The 25,040-nt window shown below is 49.0% G+C and overlaps 1 protein-coding gene across 1 annotated transcript; it reads right to left on the bottom strand.

The window, feature by feature from the left end:
• Prmt2 (protein arginine methyltransferase 2) lies at positions 1-24,991 on the bottom strand. The gene is made up of 11 exons (XM_032911057.1): positions 24,843-24,991; positions 23,795-23,903; positions 16,189-16,314; positions 15,252-15,434; positions 11,983-12,144; positions 10,748-10,912; positions 8,869-9,044; positions 2,887-3,016; positions 2,104-2,240; positions 1,182-1,353; positions 1-570 (listed from the first exon to the last, which is right to left on the bottom strand). The coding sequence occupies exons 2-11, from the start codon at positions 23,846-23,848 to the stop codon at positions 538-540; spliced, it is 1,338 nt and encodes a 445-aa protein (XP_032766948.1). The 5' UTR covers positions 23,849-23,903; positions 24,843-24,991; the 3' UTR covers positions 1-537.
• Between the last annotated feature and the right edge of the window lie 49 nt (positions 24,992-25,040).

Genomic DNA, 25,040 nt, shown 5'->3' with positions numbered 1-25,040 from the left:
TATTTTGTTCATTAAAAAATATTTATTGAGCATGTACTATGCTCCACATACAATTTACCCATAAGACGTTACACGCGGCTACCCATGCAGAGCCCACCGCGCACGCTGCCACCTCCAGTCTTTGCCCCGAGACACGGGTGCTCGGCCATCTCTCATACCGGAGCACGGCTCGGCAAGCCACAGTCCACAGGTGCAGCAGCTGGTCGAGGGCATCAAGGACACCACTGACACAAGGTGTGGACATCACAGTCACAGGTACACAGGCTGAAATGTGTGTCTGAGGGATCTACAACTACTCCCGGCTGGGAACACGACTGGCAGCGACGGGCACCACAGGATGAACACCTATATACACAGCCTACGGGAGAAATGACACTGGGGGTTGGGGGTTGAGCTGTGAGGGGCCCGATGTCACCTGCTGGGTAGGAAGGGGTCAGCATGGGACGGGTGAGTGTGTACGTCACAGTAGGTGGCCAGATGCATCTTCTTCCACCGAGATGCACACCACGGCCGTGACTCCCACGCGGTGCTTAACCGTCACCTCCAGATCGGAAAGACTTTCTCTCCAGCCTGTAAAGGACCGAATTAAAAGAAGAGTCGGTTCACCATTTCTGCTTAACACACAGAATTTCCAAATAACTTAACAACGGATGGAATGGTATCCCAAGCGCCCATACTTAAATGACAAACATCTTGACACTGAATATAAAATGACCACAAAATAGAGCCATTTGTTATTTTTTTCTCTCCCTCATTAACACTGTATCCGAAAACAGAGCTCTCATTTCCAGTATCCCTGTAAGACTTGAGGCCTGACCCCAAATCAGGCCATTCCACACCCCAGGCCATTCCACATATGGAGTATGGAATATTCACCCTCACACATGGCTCTTCTGGGAAAAGAGCAAATAGCACCCCTGGGCAGGCATGGGACTTCTCAGAACAACTACGTTACATGAGTATTAGATAGTTACACTCTTGAACTGTCTACCTCCCATAATATGAACTGAGGAATGTAGCTAATAACACCTTTGTCCTGTGTGAAGATTATAATGTTACAGGAAAGGCTACTCCACGATGGCAGGGGACACACATCTGCCACCATTCATAATAACCACCTGGGGTGGTCTCCCCGAGAGCCAGCCCCTACAGGGCCTAATTTCTATAAAGAAGTATCTTACCCTTTGAGACGTGGGATCAACTGCAGAAGTGACAACCCAGCTCAGAGAGACGGACATGTGCCTTCTCCATACCGGATTTCTTTGTAACACCACCGAACCCGTGACCACATCTCCTGTGTGGACTGGGACTGGGTCGTCCATCATAAACAAGGTCTGCTTCCAGTGTGTGGTGCTACAAGACAGGAACGGTCACCTACGAGCCTCATCTGGTAGCCCCAACGAGGTCCTCTACACTGACAGCCTGTCCTGTCCTGCCCAGAAACCTAGGAACACAGAGCTTAGTCTGGTGCTAACCAGAGCTGCCCTCCCACAGGCAACCCTATGGTCCGAAGTCCTTACAGGATCAGAGCTACAACACAGAGCCTGACGCCCTGCTCCAGAGGCAGCAGAGGGGACATTACAGAGATGGCTGGGCTTCCAGAAGGCAAGGAAGGTTCGCCTGGGTGGCCCACATGGGGCTGAGTGACTTCATTGGGTTCTGTGTCCCCAGGCCCAGAGGACAGGAAAGGGCACAGTGACTGAGTGATCTTTGGTTCCAGTCACTCTTCAAATGTCCCTGCCCATCTTCTCTCCCCGATCTGGACCACAGGGAGCTGGGGGGGGGGAATACACAGATGACTCAACCTACCACCTTTACAGAAGAGCAAAGGACTGGATGGCGTCATGCCACCCCAGCCATTTATGCAACCTCATGGACTGAGGGGCCAGGAGATGTCAGGGGAGTGGATGCCCTTCTATGCTAGGGAAACTTCTCAGGAAGTCTAATCTCCTGGTGAAGGAGGATAACCAAAGCAGAGGCCAGAGGATCCCTTACCACCCCACGCAGCTGACTGAGGGTATCTGGAGCACAGAAAGCCAGCCTGCTTCCATCCACTCCTTATCCCCCTGCCTAACCCCACCCCCGCCCCGTAGGCTCACTTACGGGTGCAGCGGTCCTGTGCTAAGAACCTGCTGAGGCTGGCCCTCCTCCAGGCTCTGGAAATGCACACTGAACCAAGCTGTGAAGCCATGCAGGGTCCCAGCCTTTTGGATGTCAAATCGCAGCTCGCCACGCATGGTCTGCCCCCAAACACAGGACAACATGTTGGTGCCACAAACCAGTGCCCATCTTCATCCCCCAACCCTAACCTCAGCCGAGCAAGTCTACATCCATCCCGAACTCCTTTGCTCACCCAGCAGTCACCGGGACCTAACTAACCATGGGAAAGGAGGCAAGAGTTTTCATCATTGACAGGGCTTGAAACAGCTGAAAGAATTTGTTACTTAATTACCAGACCACAATAAATGGAACAAACTTTGTACGGTTTTTAGGATGCCGGGAACATCGAATAAATGTAAAAGAATAACCGAAGACAGTAAAGAGATTAAATATAAAGAATATAAAAACATGAAAGATAAAACCAAAACAGAACTTAAGGAAAACACGGTTCATTTATTGGTGTAACCTAGTCATCAATAAAACACTCTCCCCCTCCCTACCCTCCCCAACACACACACACACACACACACACACACACACACACACACACACACATCGCCAACAAGACGCCACACATCGCATTTGCAGACACGCACACATGCACACACATACACACACACATATACACACACACACACGCACACACACATGCACACACGCACATGCACACACACGCTGCAGTGTCTCGTAAAGCAACTTAACATCAGAAGCAAGTCCCTCTCTCACCTCCAGGTCAGAGACCTGCACAGTTCTCATGTCCAACTGCAATATTGTGCATGGCTCAGAGAGGCAGTCTTCCGGCTTTAAGATATGATTAGACTTTGGCCTTGAAAAGAACTCCTTGATTGCTAACGACCTAAGGGGAGAGTTAAAGAAAAGGCGTGAGGCAAGGATTTCCCCGTAAATATACTGGCAGTAAGTGAGCGCTGAAGGCCCAGCCTGGAGGATCGCCCCCTGCTGGCCAAGTTCATCTGCTCTGCAGCCTTGCTGGGCCTCACTAGATGGTCCTCAGAGCCTACTGGTCAGTGGGCCCTTCTTTATCATGTCAGATACAGAGATCTGAGTACTCAGAAGCCGACCGTGACCACTTGGAGAGAATTAGAGAACTGCAACGATGTATCAAGTCTTCAAAGGCAAGGATTTCAGGTGGAGAGAATTAGAGAATTGCAACAATGTATCAAGTCTTCAAAGCCAAGGATTTCAGGTTGAGCGCTGTAACAACTGCTGTTGCCAAGGGCTAAGGGCCCCCCTATGGGAGGGCCGCATGTGGACTATAAAATGGGGATACCGCTTTCTGATGCTTCCATCTGCCTCCCTGCTGTGAAACACTGGAAATGGTGCCAGAGGCCAGCACTGTGGAGGACTTCCCTTGTCTATCTACCCCTGGCTCCTGCCTGGGTACAGCCAAAGAGCTCTCCACATGTTACCATGTCTCCAGGTCTAGATGAGCTGGAGAACCACAAGAGACAGGACCCTTCCTTCTCTGTTCCCTTTGGGATATTGAACAAGGAACAATGATTCCATGTGTTCATTAGGGAGGACGTGATGCTTTTCTATCGCATTCTCTATTATTTTGACTTTTTAATTAAAAATAAATAAGATAAAATGCCTGTAGGACCATTTTTTTTCCCACCAGTACTCCACCCTCCCAAAGTATCAGCAGGAGCAGAGGCTGGTCTGGTCCTCCCTGAAGATATCGGTAGTTTCTTGTACTTGGCAAAGGGGCTTTCACACCTTGCTCTCAAGGGGAAGGAACAGTTCGCCACACCCGTCTAGTAGAGGCAGCTATAAAAGACCAAAGGCCTCAGGAAATCACCTGAATCAGAATCCAGGGCTCAAGTGCACTGGTGTCCACCGGACCAGGAAGTGAAGTCAACAATCCTGATACTTCCTGAACAGCATGGGTATACCTGTTCATGCTCATTACACACCCAGAGCACGCACTGGGAACTAACGTGTGTTTCCACACCCCACACAATACTGAAGACTTCATCATTACAAATGAACTAACTCCGACTATACCTAGAAACCTGAGGATGTGTCAATCCTGGGGTTATGAGGTGCTGTACTGCTCTTCTGTTGCTGTGAGAAAAATCACGATAAAACATGACTTATGGGAAAAGGGAGTCTGCTTGAGCTTCGAGCTCCATGGGCAGTTAAGAGTCTGCTGTGGTGGGGAGGATTGTGGCAGACATGACAGGCAGAGAAGGGAGCTGGGAGCCCACATTTACAAAATACAAGCATGGAACAGAAAGAGTGTCTTTACTCAGGGTCTTACTGCTGTGAACAGACACCATGACCAAGGCAACTCTTATAAGGACAACATTTAACTGGGGCTGGCTTACAGGTTCAGAGGTTCAGTCCAGTATCATCAAGGTGGGAGCATGGCAGCATCCAGGCAGGCATGGTGCAGGAGGAGCTAAGAGTTCTACATCTTTATCTGAAGGCTGCTAGGAGAAGACTGACTTCTAGGCAGCTAGGATGAGGGTCTTAAAGCCCACGCCCACAGTGACACACCCACTCCAACAAGGCCACACCCACTCCAACAAGGCCACGCCCACTCCAACAGACCCACACCTTCTAATAGTGCCACTCCCTGGGCCGAAGATGCACAAACCACCACAGAGTTACGTGGAAGTGGAGCAAAGCTATCGTCTTTCAAGGCCCGCCCCCCCAGTGACACACTTCCTCTGACGGGGCCACATCCAGGGCTCCCCAACTCCAGGGCTACCAACTGGACAGCAAGTGTTCAAATACCAGAGCCACGTGGGACATTTCTCAAACAACCACATTCCACTCCCTGGCCCCCAGAGGCTCATGGCTGCATCATAATACATACGCATTTGGTCCAATTTCGAAAGTCCTGGCGGCCTTTCAGAGTAGCAACATTACTTAAAGGTCCAAAGTCCCTTCTGGGCCTCAGTGTAATCTCTCAATCGCAAACCTCTATAAAACCCAAAAGGCAAATACATACTTCTAAAATAACAACAAAGTACATGCATTACCATTCCAAGTATTAGGAGTGGGGGGCGTGGAGGAAAAATACAGGACCAGAGCAAGACCAGACCTCCGCACGGTGAGAGCTAAGCCCTCCAGACCCGTGTCCGATGGCTGAGACTTTAATTGCAAAGGGATTGGATGGTTCTGCTCTCCCGTTTCGCTGCCTGCAACGTGAATCTCTCTCCTTGGTAGATAGCTCACTATTCTGGGGTCTTTACCACAACCCAGGCTTTCTATTCACAGACTCACACAGTGGCCTCTCAATGCCTTCACGTAGGGACTCCCCTGCCACACAGGGCCTACCCTCAGTGGCTTTCTGAATTTATGGAGGAAGAATCCCCAAACTCTTTACTCCTGCCTCTTTTGTGCCTGTAAAGCCAGTATCTCGTGGATGATGGCTTAGATACTGTTCTACTTTTGTGAAGAAGCACAATGACCAAGGCATCGTACGAAAGGAATCGTTCAATTGGGGGTTTGCTTACAGTTCCAGAGGGTTAGTCCATGATCATCATGGCAGAGGGCACATCTGCAGGCAAGTGAGGATCACATTGGGGCGGAAGCTAAGAGCTTACATCCTGGTTGGCAGGCAGCAGGCAGAGAGAGAGAGGGCCTGATGTGGGCTCTTGAAACTTCAAAGCTTACACCAGTGATACACCTCCTCCAACGAGGCCACACCTCCTCCAACGAGGTCACACCTCCTCCAACGAGGCCACACCTCCCCCAACGAGGCCACACCTCCTCCAACGAGGCCACACCTCCTCCAACAAGGCCACACCTCCTCCAATGAGGTCATACCTCCTCCAACGAGGCCACACCTCCTCCAACAAGGCCACACTTCAAGGATGCCACAACCTCTCTAACGAGGCCACACCTCCTAATCCTTTCCAAACAGTTCCATTAACTGGGGACCAAACACTCAAATATATAAACCCATTCTCATTTAAACCACTGAAGATGACAACGTCAGGTTGGGACTGATCCTGGCTCCCTTGAACTATATTAGCAGCAATTTTGATTTTTTTTTTTTAAGTTTGGTTGTTATTTCGTATGGGCAGAAGACCCTGAAGGCTCTCCTTCACAGGCTGGAGGCTTGGCTGAGTGGGTGTTATTCTGAGTGCACTCTTCCCTTTGTCCCAGGGCTGAGCAGGCCTCTCCACAGCCTCTCTTCCAGCCAGCGCTGCCTTGGCTCTAACATTAGCTTCTTGGGGCTCTATTTTCTATGAACTTACATTTTATATTTCCACCTGCCCTGCTTGCTCTTTTGTATCGCAGATCTGGCCCCTAAGGGCTGTCGCTGACAACCATGCCACAGATTCAATCTTATGTTCCTGAAATTTTCTCCACCAAGGAAATTTATTGCTTTTTATTTGAGCCCCAGGCAAGTTCTTAGGACAAGGGCAGAAGGCAGCTAGATTCTTTGACAAACTATCACAAGAGTAACCTCGACTCTGGTTACTTTTAGAGTCCTTGCTTCCCTCTGAAACCTCCTGGGTGAGGCCCCTCAGTCTCTTTTGCTCCTGTCTCTATGGCACCACTGTCTCCTACACTCCGATGAGGCTGGCCCTTTAGGTTCTGCTTACAGCAGTCAATTGCTTTTCTGGTCCAAAAGTTCCAAAGTCTTTTGCATTCCACAAACAAACAAACAAACAAGGGTCTTCACAGAAACAGCCCGCTGCCTAGTATCAACTTCAGCGTCCGTTACTTTTCTGTTGCATGGTGTTAAAACACCATGACTAAAAGTGACTTAGAGAGAAGAGTTCATTGGGCTTACGGCTCCAGAGGAGTAAGAATCCGTCACAGCTGGAAGGCATGGATCAAGACGCCGAGAGCTCACATCTTCAAATGTAAGCATGCAAGCAGAGAAAGTGAACCGGAAGTGGGGTGGGGCCATCAGTGCTTAAAGCCCACCCCCTCTGACAGACTTCCTCCAGCAATGCTGTACCTCCTAAACCTCCCCAGGCAGCCCTACCAGCCGGACACCAAGTGTCCAAATACCAGAACCTGCAGAGGACAGTTCTCATTCAAACCACCCAAAAAGTTAGAAGGCTTGTCTCAGGGTCCATTCTTCGAGCAGATTCCTTGTAGGAGGCTCTGGCTCTGGCTCAGGGCCTGTTCTAGAACAGAGTCTCATTCTCGGTGGGAGGGACTCTTTCCTCATTTCAAGGTCTACTCTCCAGCAAAGCTTCACCTCAGGAGGTCTTAATTCCTGTGTTTCAGGACAACCATGCTCTTAGAGGGGCTCTTCCCACTCCCACCCACCATGTCAAGGTCCGCTCTAGAGAAGAGCCTCCTCCTTGGGACGTGAGGTTCTCTCTGGGCTCCTTTTGCCAAATTTCCCCTTGATAGTAAGGAGTCGCTTGCTGTATTAGGTTCTGTTACAGTGAAAACCAGCGAAATGGCCAGGCCCAGAATGCTGAGAAGGGTATGAAAGCTTACACCCGAGTATGAATCAGCCAAACTGTCCAGGGAAGAGGAAGGACATCGGGGAAGACAAGCCATTCCCAGCAGCCCCAGCGCACGCATTGTCACGGCTGCCCTCTCCTTTAGTAAACTTCTCAACTTTATGGGTTACGCCTTTCGCCTGTTCTTTTTTGAGGAGTAGGGGTGCAGAGCCTCACTTCATAGCCTTGGCTAGCCCGGAACTTACTACTGTAGAGCAGGCTGACTTTGAACTCATAGAGATCTACCTGCCTCTGCTTCCTGGGCACTGAAGGCTTGCATCACCACAACCAGCCTCTTTTTTTTTTTTTTTTTTATTTACATATTCTTGCATCTAATACATCTAATTATAACAGATTGAACTGCGGGTAAAGATAGCCCCCAAGAAACCGTCCATCTATTCTTTCTAGGAAAGGAACCAGCTTGGTTCGCTCCGAGGTTGGGCAATGTAGATACTAGGGGAGCCCTTCCCTTCCCTCTTGCCACTGAAGTCTGTCAGAGCGGGCGGGCTTTAAGCACTGATGGCCCCACCCCACTTCCGGTTCACTTTCTCTGCGCGCATGCTTACATTGGAAGACGTGAGCTCTCGGCATCTTGATCCTGCTGCTTTTCCTGCTACCTGCTTCTGTGCCTCCCAGCCGTGACGGATTCTTATTCCTCTGGAGCCGTAAGCCCAATGAACTCTTCTCTCTAAGTCACTTTTAGTCATGGTGTCTTAACACCTTGCAACAGAAAAGTAACGGACGCCGGAAGTTGATACTAGGCAGCGGGCGTTTCTGTGAAGACCCTTGTTTGTTTGTTGTACCAGGAGGGGGTACTCACGTAACACTTTACTTGTACGTAGGCTAAAAATAAACCTTGACTACTTGCTCGTTCTACCTGTGTCCTGAAGAGTCTCCTCCAGGAATACAAGATGGAGATTGCTACCATAGCTGAGACAGAGGGAAGGCAGGAGGAGGCACATCTCCCCACCCGTAACAGGTTCCCTATGCACATAACCGCCTGAGGAGTCCAGAGGGGTGGGCAGGGAAGGCAGAGGAGACAGAGACAAGAAAGTCTCAGCAATGTTTCTGAGTTCATTCTGGGTCCCAGGAGGACACATAAGGTGTGTCGTTCATAAAGGAGAAAAAAACTGTGTTTTCCACAGAGTAAAGATTGACGGACAGGACCAGAGCTCTGCTTCTCAGACGCACTGAGACCCTCATCAAATGCCTGCACAGTGGTCAACACAGCAAGCGATAAACCCTGTGAGTGGCCCCGCACACCTACTTGAGTGCACTGAGGTTGAACTCGTACGCGTTGTCCCAGAAGAGCACCTTGCTGTGGTAGTCTTTCTCAGCGCTGCAGGGTACCAAGTGCAGTGCCGCCGTGGTTGGCCAGATGATGCCGTCCTCCTTTAACCACGCATCCCGGGCGTACAGGATGGACTCGATCATGAACTCAAACTGTGCGGGAGGAGTAGGAGCAGATGTATCACCGAGGTCTCGAACCCCACGGCCAGAATGCCACAGCCCATCTTGGGGTTTCAGTCTTACCCTGAAACTGTCCCAGCTGGGTGGGGAAGCCTATGTGAGAACTTGGGGTTTGTTCTACGCTCTTGTGAAAATGTTATACGAGCCTCACAGCCCGAACTGGGTTCACGTCACTTCCCACTGAACTGGCAACCAAGAGGAGCTTACGACCGACAGACATTTTTGTGCTTGCCCCAGACCGACACCCGGAGTCACGCTACTAGACTTTAAAGTGCTCCCAGGTGTACCCTGGCTCTACCTAACAAGATTAGCTCGTCTGTGGCGTTCCCGGCATTTTCATAACCCTCTGGTCAAGTGCATAACTGTGGGTCCCTTAGAAGAACAGGTGTCCCATCTTCCCATCAAGCCCTCAGGAAGTCCATCAGCGAAGTCTGTCATTTTTAGGACTCAGTAAGACCAACACAAACAGGTCAGGCTTCCTTTTGTACCTAGACTTAGTTCAAACTCAGGAATGAGAGAGTCAGGGCAGGGGCTGAAGGCTAACACTAGAGGTCCCATCGCCTTCTGCCATCACAGACAGGAAGCGGCCGAAGGCTTCACTTTCTTAGTGATCTACCCAAGTTTTACAACAAGCTAAAGACCGTAAGAATTTATAGGATCTAGAAAAGGAAACACAATGCAAATCACGAGAAAACCCAGCCCCTGAAGGAACTGGATTACTTTCAAGTACTGTCCTGCCTGCATTCACAAATATGTGTACACGTAGTGTACTGGTTAGTTTTGTGTGTCAACTCGACACAAGCTGGAGTTTTCACAGAACAGGAGCCTCAGTTGAGGAAATGCCTCCATGAGACCCAGCTGGAAGGCATTTTCTCAACTGGTGATCAAGGTGGGAGGACCCAGCCCACTGTGGGTGGTGCCATCCCTGGGCTGGTGGTCTTAGGTTCTATAAGAAATCAAGCTGAGCAAGCCAGGGGAAGCAAGCCAGTAAGCAGCACCCCTCCATGGCCTCTGCATCAGCTCCTGCTTCCTGACCTGTGTGAGTTCCAGTCCTGACTTTCTTTGGTGATGAACAGCAATGTGGAAGTGTAAGCTGAATTAACCCTTTCCTCCCCAAACTTGCTTCTCGGTCATGATGTTTTGTGCAGGGATAGAAACCCTGACTAAGGCACATAGGAAACAGAGGTGTGACCTTTATGTTTTATTTTCTATTATCAGATAGAACTGCCCTAACAAGGTATACAATCCACATGAACTTGGGTACCCCTGGGACGTGTCCCTACAGCTACGTCAGCACCAGCATCAGTTCTGTTGACACATCTGCTGGTGGACACACACACACACATAGCACACACACACACACACACACACACACACACACACACTGCCCCGGCATTCAGGAAACTCTCCATTCTCTAAATGGAGTCCCACAGTGTGGAGGCTGGCCTCCTTCCTTCAGTGTAGGTGACTGGGGCTGTCCACAAGAGCACATGCTGTGGCTGGCTCGCTTGTATGGCTGTGCCAGCATATCGTTGTGGATGCAGGGGGTTGGGGTGTGTGAACACAGCTTGCACTGCTCTAGGGCCATTTATTTCATCTATGTACTGCAACTTGGTGAACCGTGGGAAATGGTGACTTTCAAAGGAACCCCACACTACCACAGGCCTAGGCATTACCAAGAGACAGGTCCCCATCCACTCCGACACCAGCACGTCCACCTTCTCGGGCAACACCACGTCCTCCACCTTCTGCTGGAACACAGTGATTGTGTCAGCAAAGCCATTCTGCAGGACCAGCTGGCCCGTGTGCTGGGCCATGTCACTGGCTTCCACCGCGTACACCTGCAGCAGAAAGGGGGACCGTTAGCTCATGACCTGAGCCCCCACCCACCCACGCGTGCGACCTCTGTTCTCCCAAACCACAACCGGTCCCGGAACAGGGGTGACAGAAGACTCTGCGATGTGAATGGAAGCCTGTGGCCCGCCAAGCCATCAGCGCTCTTGTAGTCTGGACGGGATACTGGAGAAAGTACCACTGATTACTCCGCCTCCTCCCTGAGCCTCCTCGACAAATGCAAGCACAGCGGCAGGCAGCCGGGACCTCAGCCCTGCTACCTGGGCTCCCGCATGTGTGACACACACATCCTGTAGCCACAAAACAAGTGCCCAGGACAAAAAAGGACAGTGTACTGGCTGGTTTTGTATGTCAACCTGACATAAGCTGGAGTCGTCAGAGAAAAAGGAGCCTCGGTTGAGGGGAAGCATCCATGAGCTGTAAGCCATTTTCTCAGTGGTCAGTGGGGAAGGGCCCAGGCCATTGCGGGTGGGGCCGGCCCTGGGCTTGGTGATCCCGGGTTCTATAAGGCAGACCAAGAAAGCCATGAGGAGCAAGCCAGTAAGCATCAGCCTTCCATGGCCTCTGCATCAGCTCCTGCTTCTTGCCCTGGGTGAGTTCCTGTCCTGGCTTCCTTTGGTGATGAACAATGTGGGGGGCGTGAGCTGAATTAACCCTTTCCTCCCCAACTTGCTTCTTGGTCTTCGTGCTTTGTCACAGCAATAAAAAAAAAAAAACCTAAGACAAACAGTGAGTGTCTCTACGTCCTGGGGACGGCCATACCAGACGCTCAAGGGAGAGCCGGAAAAGTATCTGGGTGTTGCTCCTCACTGGGTACAGTACACAGCACTGGCTTCTTGGCTACCCTGTCAGGTAGCCCACTGACAGAATCTCTGTCACTGATGTTGCTCATTTTAAATGGTTCACGACCCGTACGGTAGGTCACAATCTCAGCCATGTGTGGGCCAGTGGCCTACTTCCCTCCCGAGAGCCGAAAGCAAGCTACATGGGTGGCTGCCTGTCCAGCCAGCTGCCACCTTGGCCCACGGCTGGGCACAGCGGGGGCAGACACACTTACTGCCTTGGGCCGGGCATGATGGGCGCAGAAAAGGCTGATGATGCCGGTGCCGCAGCCCACATCCAGTATGACCTTGTCCTTCAGAGACTCCTTGTTCTGCAGGATGACACTGTGGTACTTGGTGGTCCGAGGCTGGTCGGCCAACATTTCCAGGTGAAGTTTCTAAAAGCAGGACATAAAGAAATCACTTCAGGGGGCCTGCACCCGAACCACAGACAACAGGGGACACGGCTTATGCTCCCATCCCTAGTCCTAAAATTATTAATAACCGATGGGCTTTAAAATCAAAAGATCAAGTATGCCCAGAGATAAGAGTAACAGCAGACAGCGTAAGAAAGGTAGGCTTTTGGAACTGTCCCAGATCGGTCCAGTATTTCCTCTCTTCCTTCAACATACTCTTCCCCAAGTCAGTCAGATGAGCAGTAGGTTGATGTGGGCCATACGGAAGAGAAGGGCGAATACCCACCACGTACGCTTCCGAAGGCGGGAAGGACTTTGCATCCTCACCGGGTATCCATCAAGAGAAAGCCCTGGACATCCTGCATCGGCTGTCAGTGAGGCAGCAGGGTCTTCCCCAAAAAACGTCACTCAAGCTTAGCACTCAATTCCTTGCAAGACTATAATGGGGGTGGGTGGGCACCAAGGCTCTCACCTTCACTTGGAGGTAAGAAAACATCTGATCTCAAAGAAGCAGAGAAAGGCCCCTTCGGGGGCTAGCAGAACCATGGCTGCAGACAAGGCTGAACCAATGTAGTGCACTCAAACTATAAAAGCAACGCTGAGGTACCACTGGAGGGAGATGCTCTAGGATGCACAGAAAACTGCAGCTGCTGCCTCCCAGGCGTCGCCTAGACAACGCTCAAGTGGCATCAATACAAACAGGAGGTCTGGATGGGGCCTTCAGAGGCCCCACGGCTGCTCCCAATGACGTGGCCCCCAAATGAAAACAAAGTCTATCCTCAGTCTGTCCTCCCCTCTGGAGGCTGTCTGGATTAAAAAAAGAGTCAAAAGTCACCATCCTGCCTGCAAGCCACTAGCTTTAAACACAGACTGGGCTAAAGAGGAGATGATGGAGAATGTGATGTACTAAAACAAACCAGTTAGAGCTGCTGCAATGACATCATACAAGGTACTTCAGACCGAAGGATGTTCCAAGAACACTGAGGTCAGGACCCACCCACACGGGAGTCCATTCATCAAGCCGGCATCAAGTTCTATATATTTTTTTTCTTTTTCTTTTTCTTTTTTTTTTTTCTTTTTCCGGAGCTGAACCCAGGGCCTTGCGCTTGCTAGGCAGGCGCTCTACCACTGAGCTAAATCCCCAACTCCAGGCATCAAGTTCTAAATACGTGTGGAGATAATAACAGGACTTCAAGACACGCAGACCAACCGAAGGGAGCAGAAGAAACAGGGTGGCTGGAGATTCTAGGGCCTTCCTTTCACCACCTGGCCAAGGTGGACAGCACATGAGATGGTCACGAAGACCATCACCCAACAGTGACTCGAGCCAAGCATGAACAGGCCCCGCTCGAGAAGAGCCTCAAAACCGAAAGAGAAAACGAGATGCGCACCAGAGGGAGGAGGACGCCATGTAAGCGCCATCGCTTCTTTCTAATCGTGTACCCACTGACGTGGCACCATGGTGGCCGTGGAGAAAAAAGCACAAGGCTGCCATAATGACAAAGCCGCAAACACCTAAGACCACAAGGAAAATGCTGAAGATCGGGCCTTACAGAGATTGGCCAGAGCAGCGAACCGTAAGAGAATGAACAAGACTCCAGAAAGAAACGCTGAAGTGCACTGTGGGATGTGTTCCGCATCTGTCCGTAACTGGAGCTGGACGAACTGAGGCAAAATATCTTATTCCTGACAGCAAATAAAATCCCGCATGAGGTTTTCACAGTTTAGCACAGAATCCTAGCTGTTCTAGCCAAGAGGGTCTCCACACGGTTGCTGCTGGGGGAAGTTGAACAGCCATGGTGGTGCATGCAAAGCTGCCTCTGTCTTTCTTTCATTGTGTACCTTTCCTGAAGAGACTAAGAAACTGTCTTGTCTCATTTTGTTAGGGGAGAGATGGGTTTTTTTTATTTGTATTATTTTATGTGTATGGGTGTTGAGCCTGCGTGTATGCTTATGCCTAGTACCCATGGAGGCCACAAGAGGGCGTCAGATCCCCTGGAACTGGAATTACAGATGGTTGTGAGCCACCATGTGGTTGCTGGGATTTGAACTCAGGACCTCTGGAAGAGCAGCCACTGCTCTTAACCACTGAGCCGTCTCTCCAGCCCGTGGACTAATCATATACATACACCAGTGGTTTTAGATTTAATCTTGCCATATAGCATGTCCAGGCGAACCCCGATTAAATGCGTTCCTTTGTAAGAGTTGCCACAGTCACGGTGTCTCCTCACAGCCCTAGAACAGTGACTGAGGCAACAGTCCAGCTCCTCCCTTCTCCACTCGGCCTCGAATCTGGAACATTCACCTTACAAACAGCTTGTTCTTGACCTCGTTTTAAGCAAGGCTGCACCTTGAGCCATAGGGTCACTGACCTCCACAGAGGAAGGAGAAAAGGGCTTTAGGGAGTAGTATCACTGTCAGTTAAACTATATAACTTTTCTACTTCAATTTTAAAATGGAACATACTGCTTTTTTTTCTTAAAGCCGTGAGAAGGGAAATTAGGAATTTCTCACTCTAATATTTAGCCAGAGTCAGCAGACGACAGCTACAGGTCAATGAGCCTGCCAAAGGGGCTTTTCCATTTTTTTAAATGTTCTTACTTTTAAGGAAAAGAAAACCATACAGAGATATGTGAGAGGCACATGGATTTCAGATTCCTTTATCTATGCACAGAGCTGTTGTACTACGAGCACACTCATGTCAACTGTCACGCACAGCTCTAGTCACCCCATGGTGACAGAGCAGAATATCCTCAGACCCAGGTGACTCTGAGTCAATAGGAAGGACTGCATGCCCACCCTGAACACTAGGAAGAGCCTCACACCCACCCCCAACCCCCTTCCTCCAACCCCACCTCCATCCCTCCCCCATCTCATCCCTCCCCTCCCTCCCCCTCCCACCTCACCCTCCCCCACCCTCACCTCCATCCCTCCCCCCCCCACCCCATCCCTCCCCCACCCTCCCTCCCCCCTCCCCCTTCCCCCACCCACCTCCCTCCCCCCCCCTTCCCTACTCTCACCTCCCCCTCTCCCTTCCCCTCCCCCTCCCTCCCCTCTCCCAGCTGAACAGAGAATCTGGAAGACGATACCAGAGTCCCATAGCTGTCGAAGTACTCCTCGTCTTGCCAGGTGTCCTCCGGGTCGTACTCCTCCACCTGCTTCCCAAGGTGGTTCGCGGGGATGTACCCGCAGCAGCCCGCACGTTCGCCCCACCACCAGTCCGCCGTGGTTTGCCTCAGGATCAGAATTTTTTCTCCTCTCAAAAAGCTGAGCTGGAAAACAGTCACCAAGACAGAGGTTACAGTTCAAGAGAGAGTCCAGCTGACCCGCATCTCACCAATAACTGGGTAGTAAGTCCCTACCCTGGATGACCAAATCACCACAACCTCGGTGATCACCAACCACCTGCGGGGGCAGGGGGGGGGAAATCAACACTAAGATAAAAGTGCTGTGTGGGGACAACCATGAGAAAGAACACAGTCTAATCCACATTCTTTTCTTACAATTATGTGTACTCGCCTGTGTGAGTGCGTGCGTACGTGCGTGTGTGAGTGCATGAATGTGTGTATGTACACGTACATACAATTGCCACAATATGTGTACTGAGGCCAGAGTGTTCTCTCTACCATGTAGGCTCCAGGGATCCAACTCAGGCTGTCAGCCAGTACCCACTGAGCTATCTTGCCAGCCCTTACCTAACACTTTTAAAATCAAAGGCAGGCAGCTAGCTATGTGTGCCTGATTCAGTTAGGAGACTCCACAGACCTGTTCCTACCAGACTCAAGAGCATAGGACGGTTCAATAGCCTCACTGTTCTGTGACCAGGAGGGTTCTATACCAAGTTCTCCGAGCAGGGAGGTGCTTCCCCATCCTCCTGCAGGGCATCTCTATACCCAGATGGGGCAGTCTGTTAGGCTAAGAGGTGAACAGTCATGCGCGGGTCTTGTTTAATCTTGTGAACGTGAATTCCGCCGCGAGGTACTCTGAGATTCCTTCAGTCGAGGTATGAGGAGCAAGCACAGGTACCTGTGTCTCGTCGGTGGCGGTGTAATCTGCAATGGCCACAAACTCCTCGGGCTGCAGCTGCAGCTGCAACTGTGCCCCGTCCTGAAGGAGCTGCATCTCACAGCCATAGTCCACAGGGTCTTCCTCCTACCACCGTCAGGGACAGACAGAAGGACAACACTGTGAGCGCCTGCCTCTCTCTCTCTCTCTCTCTCTCTCAGCTTTATTGTCCATGTACCCGCTCTCTCTCTCTCTCTCTCTCTCTCTCTCTCTCTCTCTCTCTCTCTCTCTCCCCCCCCCCTCTCGTGATTGCTTCAGACATTCACGTGAGAAAGTATTTGTTGGGGTTGGGGATTTAGCTCAGTGGTTAGAGCGCTTGCCTAGGAAGCGCAAGGCCCTGGGTTTGGTCCCCAGCTCCGAAAAAAAAAGAACCAAAAAAAAAAAAAAAGTATTTGTTATTCAAACAATCTGAACCACCGAGCATTCTCACCTTTGGTCTACCTCTGTATCTCCGAGACAGGGTGACTTAGAGAGAATGTCTACAGGAACAGGAAGAAGGGGGTGCTGGCCCTCAGCTTTATCAACTTGCTTCCCAAGAGTGACACTCAACTAGTGACAGAGATACCACAGCTTGTCGGACTCCAGGGGTCTCTTCAGACCTAAGGCACCAGGCAGATAGAGCAAGGGCCTACGGAAGGTGCTGGAAACTGCTATAAACCTCTACCCTACTGCAAACAGAGCTCAAGCAGCCTGGCTAAGACCTGTGCGGCTGAGACTGCGAGTCTATGGCCTGTGCCCTATAGCCACCGTCTATCAGAGTAAACACGCCTTAAAGACGTACTGGGGGCGGAAGTGACGGCTCGGTGATTAAGGGAGCCCTGGCTGTTCTCCCGGAGGATTCAAGTTCAATCCACTTGGCACCCACAATCATCTGAAACTCCAGTCCCAAGTGGTCTGACACCTTCTAGCCTCTGCAGACACTGCAGACATGTGGTGCATACATGCACACATGCAAGCAAAACATACACATAAAATAAAAAAAAATGAAAGATTTTTTAAAAACCAGTGACTTCAATACAACCAACAAAATCAAAACCACCTGAGAGATAATGTGTATCTTCTTCACGATACCTTAAACAAGGACACTAAAACCAGCAAACCATGCTTCCTTAGGACCCGAATGGTTATGGCCTTTAAATTTTACCATACTAACGCATTTCTGCCAACCCTAACTATAAGCAGTGTGGGGGCCTCGTAGCACCACCTGCGTAATGCAGCTCAAGTCTTTTTTTAACACCACTGAATTTTTAAACTGCTTAGTCTCTAAACTCTCTTGGAAGTTACATGCTTTAAACAATGTAACCTCGAAAGCCCAAATGATCACATTTCCCCTCTCAAAACGTACTCTCCCTAAATGTGCTTAGAAAATGCACTAACTTGGCTTCGCTCTGACTCATCCAACTATTCTTTTCCACGTCAGTCAAGAATCTAGCTTTGCCTGAGTGGATGTACAGCCTGGAGAACAAAAACATCACATTTCCGGGCTAGGGAGATGGCTCAGCGGTTAAGAGCACAGGCTGCTCTTTCAGAGGTCCTGAGTTCAATTCCCAGCCACCACGTGGTATGTCACAACTGCCTGTAATTCCAGTTCCAGGGGATCTGACATATCTTCACATAGATATATACGCAGGCAAACACCAATGCACAGAAGTATTAAAGAAAAAAAATTTCTGGTACCTGTGTAGTATTCTAGTCTATGAATTATCTGAGCTTACTTATCCAATCTCCTTTGTTGGAATATGCACACTACTCCCAGCTTCTCCTGTTATCAATTATTAATTTCCTTGAACACCAATCATCTTGCATGCACCTGAGAAGTTCCTGCAGATAAATTCTTAAGTGTAAAGTTGGTCAAGGCTACCTTTCTCTTCTTGTCTGAGGGCGTTGTTTTGAGACAGGGGTCTGCTGTGTAGTTCTGGCTGGCCTAAAACGAACTGTGTAGACCGGGCTGACCTCAAGTGCTGGCCTTTGCCTCCAAAGTGCCAGGATCAGATGTGAGGACCACCACACTCTGCCCGAGACCGTCACTTCTATGGCTTTTATTACAACGCGAAGGGCCCCCAGGACTGCACTAGGACTCAGTGAGATGGAGACTTGACCCACTGAGCGTAAGTACAAAGGAGGCGTGTCCCTCATTAACAGCAGGCGCTGATCCCTTTCTCTGTGCCCATCTGAAGGGTGCCGATTACTATCCTGCATTTCCACTTGCCTGCCTTAGTGTGGCCATTCAGGATTCTCTGAGCATGTATCGGGCCTGTTTTAATTGCTTAGAGCCCATCTGTACTCCTGGCATTTCATCAGAGTAACGAGACTTGCCTTCATAGAGTATGTTTACCTCTCCGCCCACTACGCCACGCTCCCTATTACGTCAAACCCTTTAGACCCACTCCAGGCTGTCACCACACGACTCTTCCCTTCTTCCTTCCCCGTGCCACATCTCCTCTCTTCTTCTCAACCTCTCCCTCCACCCTTCCCTCCCTCTCTCCTCCTTTTCTGAGTAGACTTCCCCCTTTCAACACAGCTTGTTTTTGGTGACTAATACCTCACATTGCCTCCTTTTGACAGTTCAAATTTTCTTAGATTGTGTCTTGTAGAAACTGCTAATGTTTTCATAAACTACTGAATTCTGCTTGATTCTTTGGTCAGCCTCAGAGTTTCTCCTGGCATCATTTCCTACCACCATAAATAAATAAAGAAATAAGTCCACATGGGCTGGAGAGATGGCTCAGTGGTTAGAGCACTGACTGCTCTTCCAGAGGTCCTGAGTTCAAATCCCAGCAACCACATGGTGGCTCACAACCATCTGTAATGAGATCTGATGCCCTCTTCTGGTGTGTCTGAAGACAGCCACAGTGTACTCATATAGAATAAGTAAATAAATCTTTTTTAAAAAGTTTGTGCACATGTAGCCTTATTTATTCCTAGGAGACAGACCGTCAGGCTCAATGGGTAAACCTTTCCAAAGGTGCATCATGTTCTTCCACCATTGCCTACTCTGCCAGCAATGGGGTACCCTTTGCCTCAACACTTGGCAACCACAGCCAACAACACCGACACTTCAACTTGTGCTGGAGACGGCTATAAAGAGTGTCTTGGGTATTTAGTTTCAGTTCTTCAACCATCACCCTATCGGGGCTTTTGTTCTCTGGGTTTCGTTTATGTTGTCTGAGTCTGCTCCCCATAGGACACATGTTTGTTTATTTTATGCTCTAGATATTTTGTTTCCTTATAAACCTCTATGGGATTGAAAGAACTCTTTCCACAGTACAGATCTGCTCTGAGATCTCCAACAAATGTCTTTCCGAATATCCTGTTCTCCTACTTACTTGTTTGGAATCTGTAAAGTCAGAGTCAGGCGGAGGCCAAGAGAAACAGCTCATTGTACAGGATCTACTGTGAGTTTGGAAACCAGCAGTATGGTTTCCAGACCCCCATAACCCCAGCACCACAGGGAGAGGAGAGAGGGGTCACTGGAGCTCCTGGGCTGCCAGTTTAGCCCCCAGTTTATCAAGAGACCTCGTCTTAAAGGCAGAGAACAAGACAGCACCAAACAAACAGCAGCAAACAAAGGAAATAATGGAAAAGAATTCAACCCTAAAACCACCTTCGGAAATCAAGGTTAAAAACTGGACCATGTGACAGACACATTTAATCCCAGCACTCGGGAGGCAGAGGCAGGCAGGTCTGTGTGAACTCAAAGGTTCCAGGCCAGGTTACGGTGTGAGTCCCCATGCCAAAGAAATTAAAGCAAAAGGTATTTTCATTCAAACCAAGATTGCCATACCACATCACAAGAAATCATGCTCCTAAAGAAATGAGTTGTTGAAGCTGAAAAGACTGAGCCTACATGGAAACTAAGAAAGCAAGAAGGGGGCTGGAAGGGTAGCTTAGCAGTTAAGGACAATGGCTGTTCTTCCAGAGGTCCCTGAGTTCAATTCCTAGCAACCAAACCGTGGTTCGTGACGCCCCCTTCTGGCAGCGAGTGTATATGCACACAGAGCACTCCTATATTTAAGTAAATACATAATTTTTTTTTCTTTTTTCTTTTCTTTTTCGGAGCTGGGGACCGGACCCAGAGCCTTGAGCTTGCTAAGCAAGCACTCTACCACTGAGCTAAATCCCCAACCCCACATAATTTGTTTTTAAAGGTTAAAGAATGCAAGAAAAGAAAGAGGAGAAACCGCTCCTCATACGTCATTTAAAAACTTTTGCTCAGTGTAAATTCGGAAGTGATCATCTCTCCCGGAGTTCACCACGCACGTGAATTGATGTTATAATGAATTGAAACCGGAAAACAAAAAGATTTTTATACTGCGAAGTAGAAAGTCTGAAATAGGGTAAGAATGTGCGTGCCACCTCTCCGGTTAGCTACCAAAGCAGTATTTAGAAAGTATGGTTACAAACCCAGTAAATGCAACAAGTAAAATTGTATCAAGTGTCTTATTAACCCCAAACCTGGGAAGAAAAGGGGAAAATGTATAAACAAGAAGTGTAACAAACAGAAACAGAATAGCAACATGTTAAAGCTGTCTGTCTCGCTACATTCGACATTGATAAAGCAAACTCTCCATCACAAAGGGCAGAAGCTACCAACAATATAAACAACATAAAACGGCCTGCACGGGTGCACGCAACCCCAGAGCACAGGAGACACAGGCATCAGGTTCCTGGAGATTTCTGGCCAAGCAGGTTGAGTTCTGAGCCCATGGGAGACCCTGCACCAAATAGATGCTATTTCTGAGGATGCCACCCAAGTTCCTCCCTCTGACCTCCATAAACACACACATAGGTGTGCATAGGTGCCCGTATTCATATGGGTGTCTATACACACACTCATAAAAAAGGATTTATGATCAAAAACCATTTGAGCTCCATGATGGGGATGGAACACGACATCCAAAACAAGAAATTCCACCAAGTGGGCCGCAATGAGCTTCACAAGGGCTAAAATTATAGCGCGTGTCACAGTCTCCAGTCAAATGCAATCAAACCAAAGGTCAGTCATAAAATAAAAGTAGTGGCTCCCAAATTTGGGGCCGGCAAGATGGCCCAGCATGTAACAGTGCTTCCTGCACAGGCCAGACAACCCGAGCTCAGTCCCCAGATCCCACGGAAGGAAAGGATAAAGCACTGAAAACTGTCTTTTGGCCTCCACGTATATGCCGTGGCATTTGCATGCCCATACACGTACGCGTGCGTGTGCAAATCAAGAATAACAAAATAAAGATAATTCCCTAATATTTAGAAATCAACATACTTCCGAACAGTCGGGCAAATTTTCTAATTTCCATCGTGATGCATTAAAAAAATATATTCTAGGGCTGGAGAGATGGCTCAGCGGTTAAGAGCACTGTCTGCTTATCCAGAGGTCATGAGTTCAATTCCCAGCAACCACATGGTCGCTCACAACCATCTGTAATGGGATCTGGTGCCCTCTTCTGGCCTGCACGCGTACATGCAGGTGCAACATTGTATACATAATAAATAAATCTTTAAAAAAATATATATTCTAACAATAATGAAAACACAGGACATGGTTGAGGTGCAGACAAAGTGGCGTTTTGGGGGCAAGTTAGTCTTTAGAGCTCAAAAGTTAGAGAAGAAATATTTAAAGTCAGTGACATGGCCTTCCATGTCAAGGCGTCAAAAGAAAAAAAAATGAGATTCGATCTTAAAAGAAAATACTAATAAAAGCAGAAATCAAATAGGAAAAGAGAGAAACTCAACAAAAACTGACCCTTTAGCAAGGTAAAACTGGCCCTGAAAAAGGAAAATGTAAGTTCCTACAACAGCACCTCTTTCCTAGTAGGGGCCAGTATCAGTAGGACTGTTGAGCCACTCCTAAGAGGCGAACGTCACTGGGGCAATCAGGAGAAGCCATTTCTAAGCCTCCTAACTGACCGCATGTTATCTGTGGCACTATTGTGGGCTACTGAAGACTGGTGACCACAGGTAGGAAACTCAAAAGTATGTGGTCCTTGCACCCTCAAAGCTCCACAAAGCCACCACTGGGTCTCCAACCTGAGGCACCACCTAAGGCGACAGGTACAGACACCCTGCGGAGGTAGGAAAGGGGATGTGGACTACATCTGCGCTCCCACAGAAAGGTTACCAGTGAGATGTAAACTGGCTGCACGGTGGTTTAGAGACCGCAGCAGCCTCGCACCAAACGCAAGACGCTGCACAATTCACAGTTGGAGCATGTGCAGGAAACCCAGCAGTTGCAGGGTGGAACCACCCAGGAAACACTCCACAGCTGCAGAAACAGCAATTATCACCTACGGGAGCCTCAGAAAACACACGCGGCAACCTCAAACTTTGTTCAAGGATCCTCCATTTTGTTTGTTTGTTTGGACTGCTTAGTTCTGGCTGGCCTGGGACCCTTATAAGCTCATAAAGGTACAGACGGTGCACAGGCAGACACAAAGCAGTTGTTTGCCCCTAGAGACGAAAGGACTGGTTCCTGGGTTTGAGACCAGATTATGGCCTTAACCTTATTTGTGTGTGCGTGTGCTCTGAGGAAACTACAACCAAGAATTAAGTTTCACCTCGTCGTGACAGATCCTCAATGTCTATACTATGATGTCGTAGCCGTCTTAATAGTTACATTTCTCAAAAGAAAAACTGGGCATTCGTAGAATTAAAACATTTTGCGGCTGAAAATGGAAAATGTTTAATGAAATATTAAAAAAAATGCCTACATATAAAAATGCCCAATCCATACATGCCCAGTTGCTGGGCATGGAGGTAATTTTAATCCCAGTGTTCAGGAGCCAGAGGCAGGCTTATCTCTGTGAATTTGAGACCGGTCATGTCTGCATAGCAGTTCCAGGCCAGCCAGAGATACACATGAGACCCCATATCAATTACTTAAGTAATTAAGCAAATTAAAACCGAAAGGATGGCAAACCATTAAAAGGAAAAAGACAGGCTGGAGAGATAGCTCAGTGGTTAAGAGCACTGACTGCTCTTCCAGAGGTCCTGAGTTCAAACCACATGGTGGCTCACAGCCATCTGTAATGAGATCTGATGCCCTCTTCTGATGACAGTGTACTCACATGAAATAAATAGATAAATTTAAAAAAAAAAAAAAAGGGGAAAAAGACTTGCTGAAGCTGACACCACAGACATGAAAATATTTGATTTTTTAAAAAGCCTTTTTATTTGAATATTCATTTCATTAACTGTACATAATCAATATTCCTTAAGAGGGAAGGAGCCCTCTTCCCTGGTAACATGGGTCAAACTGCATGTACGGATCCAAGGCGGAAAACAGCTCCCGAGCACAGGATCTTCTCAAGTACCAAGTATTTTCCCGGTCCTATGCTAAGACCATCTAAGAACAAGGACAGACTGTACTTAGAAGCTGAAGTGTTCCCTGAAGCGATCACAACACCACTCGGCATGGTGAACCTAATGTTCAGGCACATGCCCCTGCCTCAGTGTTCTCTAAATTCAAGCACCCTCCTCCTGTCAGCCACGACCTTGAGAGACAAGGAAAGAGGCATCACACCTGTGAGCTGGCACTCCTCCTCCGTACGATCGTTAAACCGTGGCTCTTACGTACCGGAGCTGGGGTGACCTGTGACTCATGGCTGGGATCTTCAGCTGGTGCCTCCATAGTTCAATAAGCTCATGTCTCATAACTGGTGCCTCACTTCATCTTCTCATCACGTCTACTCGAAAGAAAGAAGGCAGAGAAACGCAAAGTGTCACACTGCTTGGTCATTAAACGCATCTCGCCGCTACAGTTTACTGTATGTGTACAGAACGGGACAGAGACGGAGTTTTGTCATTGCAATCCATTAGAGGGTTTTTTAAATTAAGAACGCCAAAGACTGTGTGCTTCCTTTCCTATGTTAGGTATTACATTCCTTCCCCTGAAGCCGGTTTTTTTTTTAACCAGGAATAAATCAGTATCAATTTTTTTCTTTTTCTTTTTTTCTTTTTTTTTTTTTTTTTTTTTTTTTTTTTTTTTTAGGAACGCTTAACAGCTTAAACTCAAATTTAAACACCTTGCCCAGTACTTGACCTATTCCACCAGCAGAAATGAATTCCGCATGTCCGGACACCCTCCTATTCTTTAATTCTATTTTTCAGGGGCCATGTAACCCCTGCTGACTCTGAGATTAACTTCGATTACACCGATTCTTTGTTTAAACGCCTGCCGTGTTTCCAGATCTGGACTTCATTCTTGCTTCGTATCGATTAGAATCACAAATAATTTACAGTTATATTTTCCGTTGAAAGCTTGGGAGGGTACCTGGAGGAGGAAAGACAAGGAACTGGAGGGTCCTCCAGGCCTAGAGAATAGAGGCATGGGGGGCGTGGCTCGGGATACAGAAGGCAGGTGGGCGTGGTCCTGGAAGGGCGTGGCTCTGCGAGCCAGTGGAGGTGCGCAGGAGAATTGAGAGGTACCCGGAACGGAGAGGGGAGAGGGCAGGCGTTGCTGAGAAAGGGGGAGGCTGGAATAGAACCTTCGAGAGGGCACTCTAAGTCTCCAGAGGGGGCGGAGGCCTCAGTGCGTTGGAGACGCGCACACGGAAGACCTTGTGCCTAGCATGCCCTGCCTCACCTGCGATCGAGATGTCTAAGCTGTCCGTGAAGGAACCTACCTCAGCCGCGTTTCTCCGTTGAATTCTAGGCTAGCCCAGAAAGGAACAGATGATGCCCACCCGAAGCCTGAGCCGCCGCCCTGGACCTGCGCAAGCGCCGAGCACTCCAGCTGGCCGAAGAGCACGCCCCGCCCAGGCCTCGGTGTCCTGCGCAAGCGCAATGTGTATGAACTTGGTGTTGGGTGCTGTACACCTCCT

The sequence above is a fragment of the Rattus rattus genome, chromosome 8, assembly GCF_011064425.1.
Source record: "Rattus rattus isolate New Zealand chromosome 8, Rrattus_CSIRO_v1, whole genome shotgun sequence".
Classification (NCBI taxonomy): domain Eukaryota; kingdom Metazoa; phylum Chordata; class Mammalia; order Rodentia; family Muridae; genus Rattus; species Rattus rattus.
This window is presented reverse-complemented; position numbering and strand designations above follow the sequence as displayed.

Excerpts from the sequence above, each read along its gene's own strand:
- Prmt2 (XM_032911057.1), bottom strand. The coding sequence starts at position 23,848 with ATGGAGGCACCAGCTGAAGATCCCAGCCATGAGTCACAGGTCACCCCA. Across the intron at positions 16,315-23,794 it reads CACAGGTCACCCCAGCTCCG|GAGGAAGACCCTGTGGACTA; the intron begins GTACGTAAGAGC and ends TGACGGTGGTAG. Across the intron at positions 3,017-8,868 it reads TTCAACCTCAGTGCACTCAA|GTCGTTAGCAATCAAGGAGT; the intron begins GTAGGTGTGCGG and ends CTCTCCCCTTAG.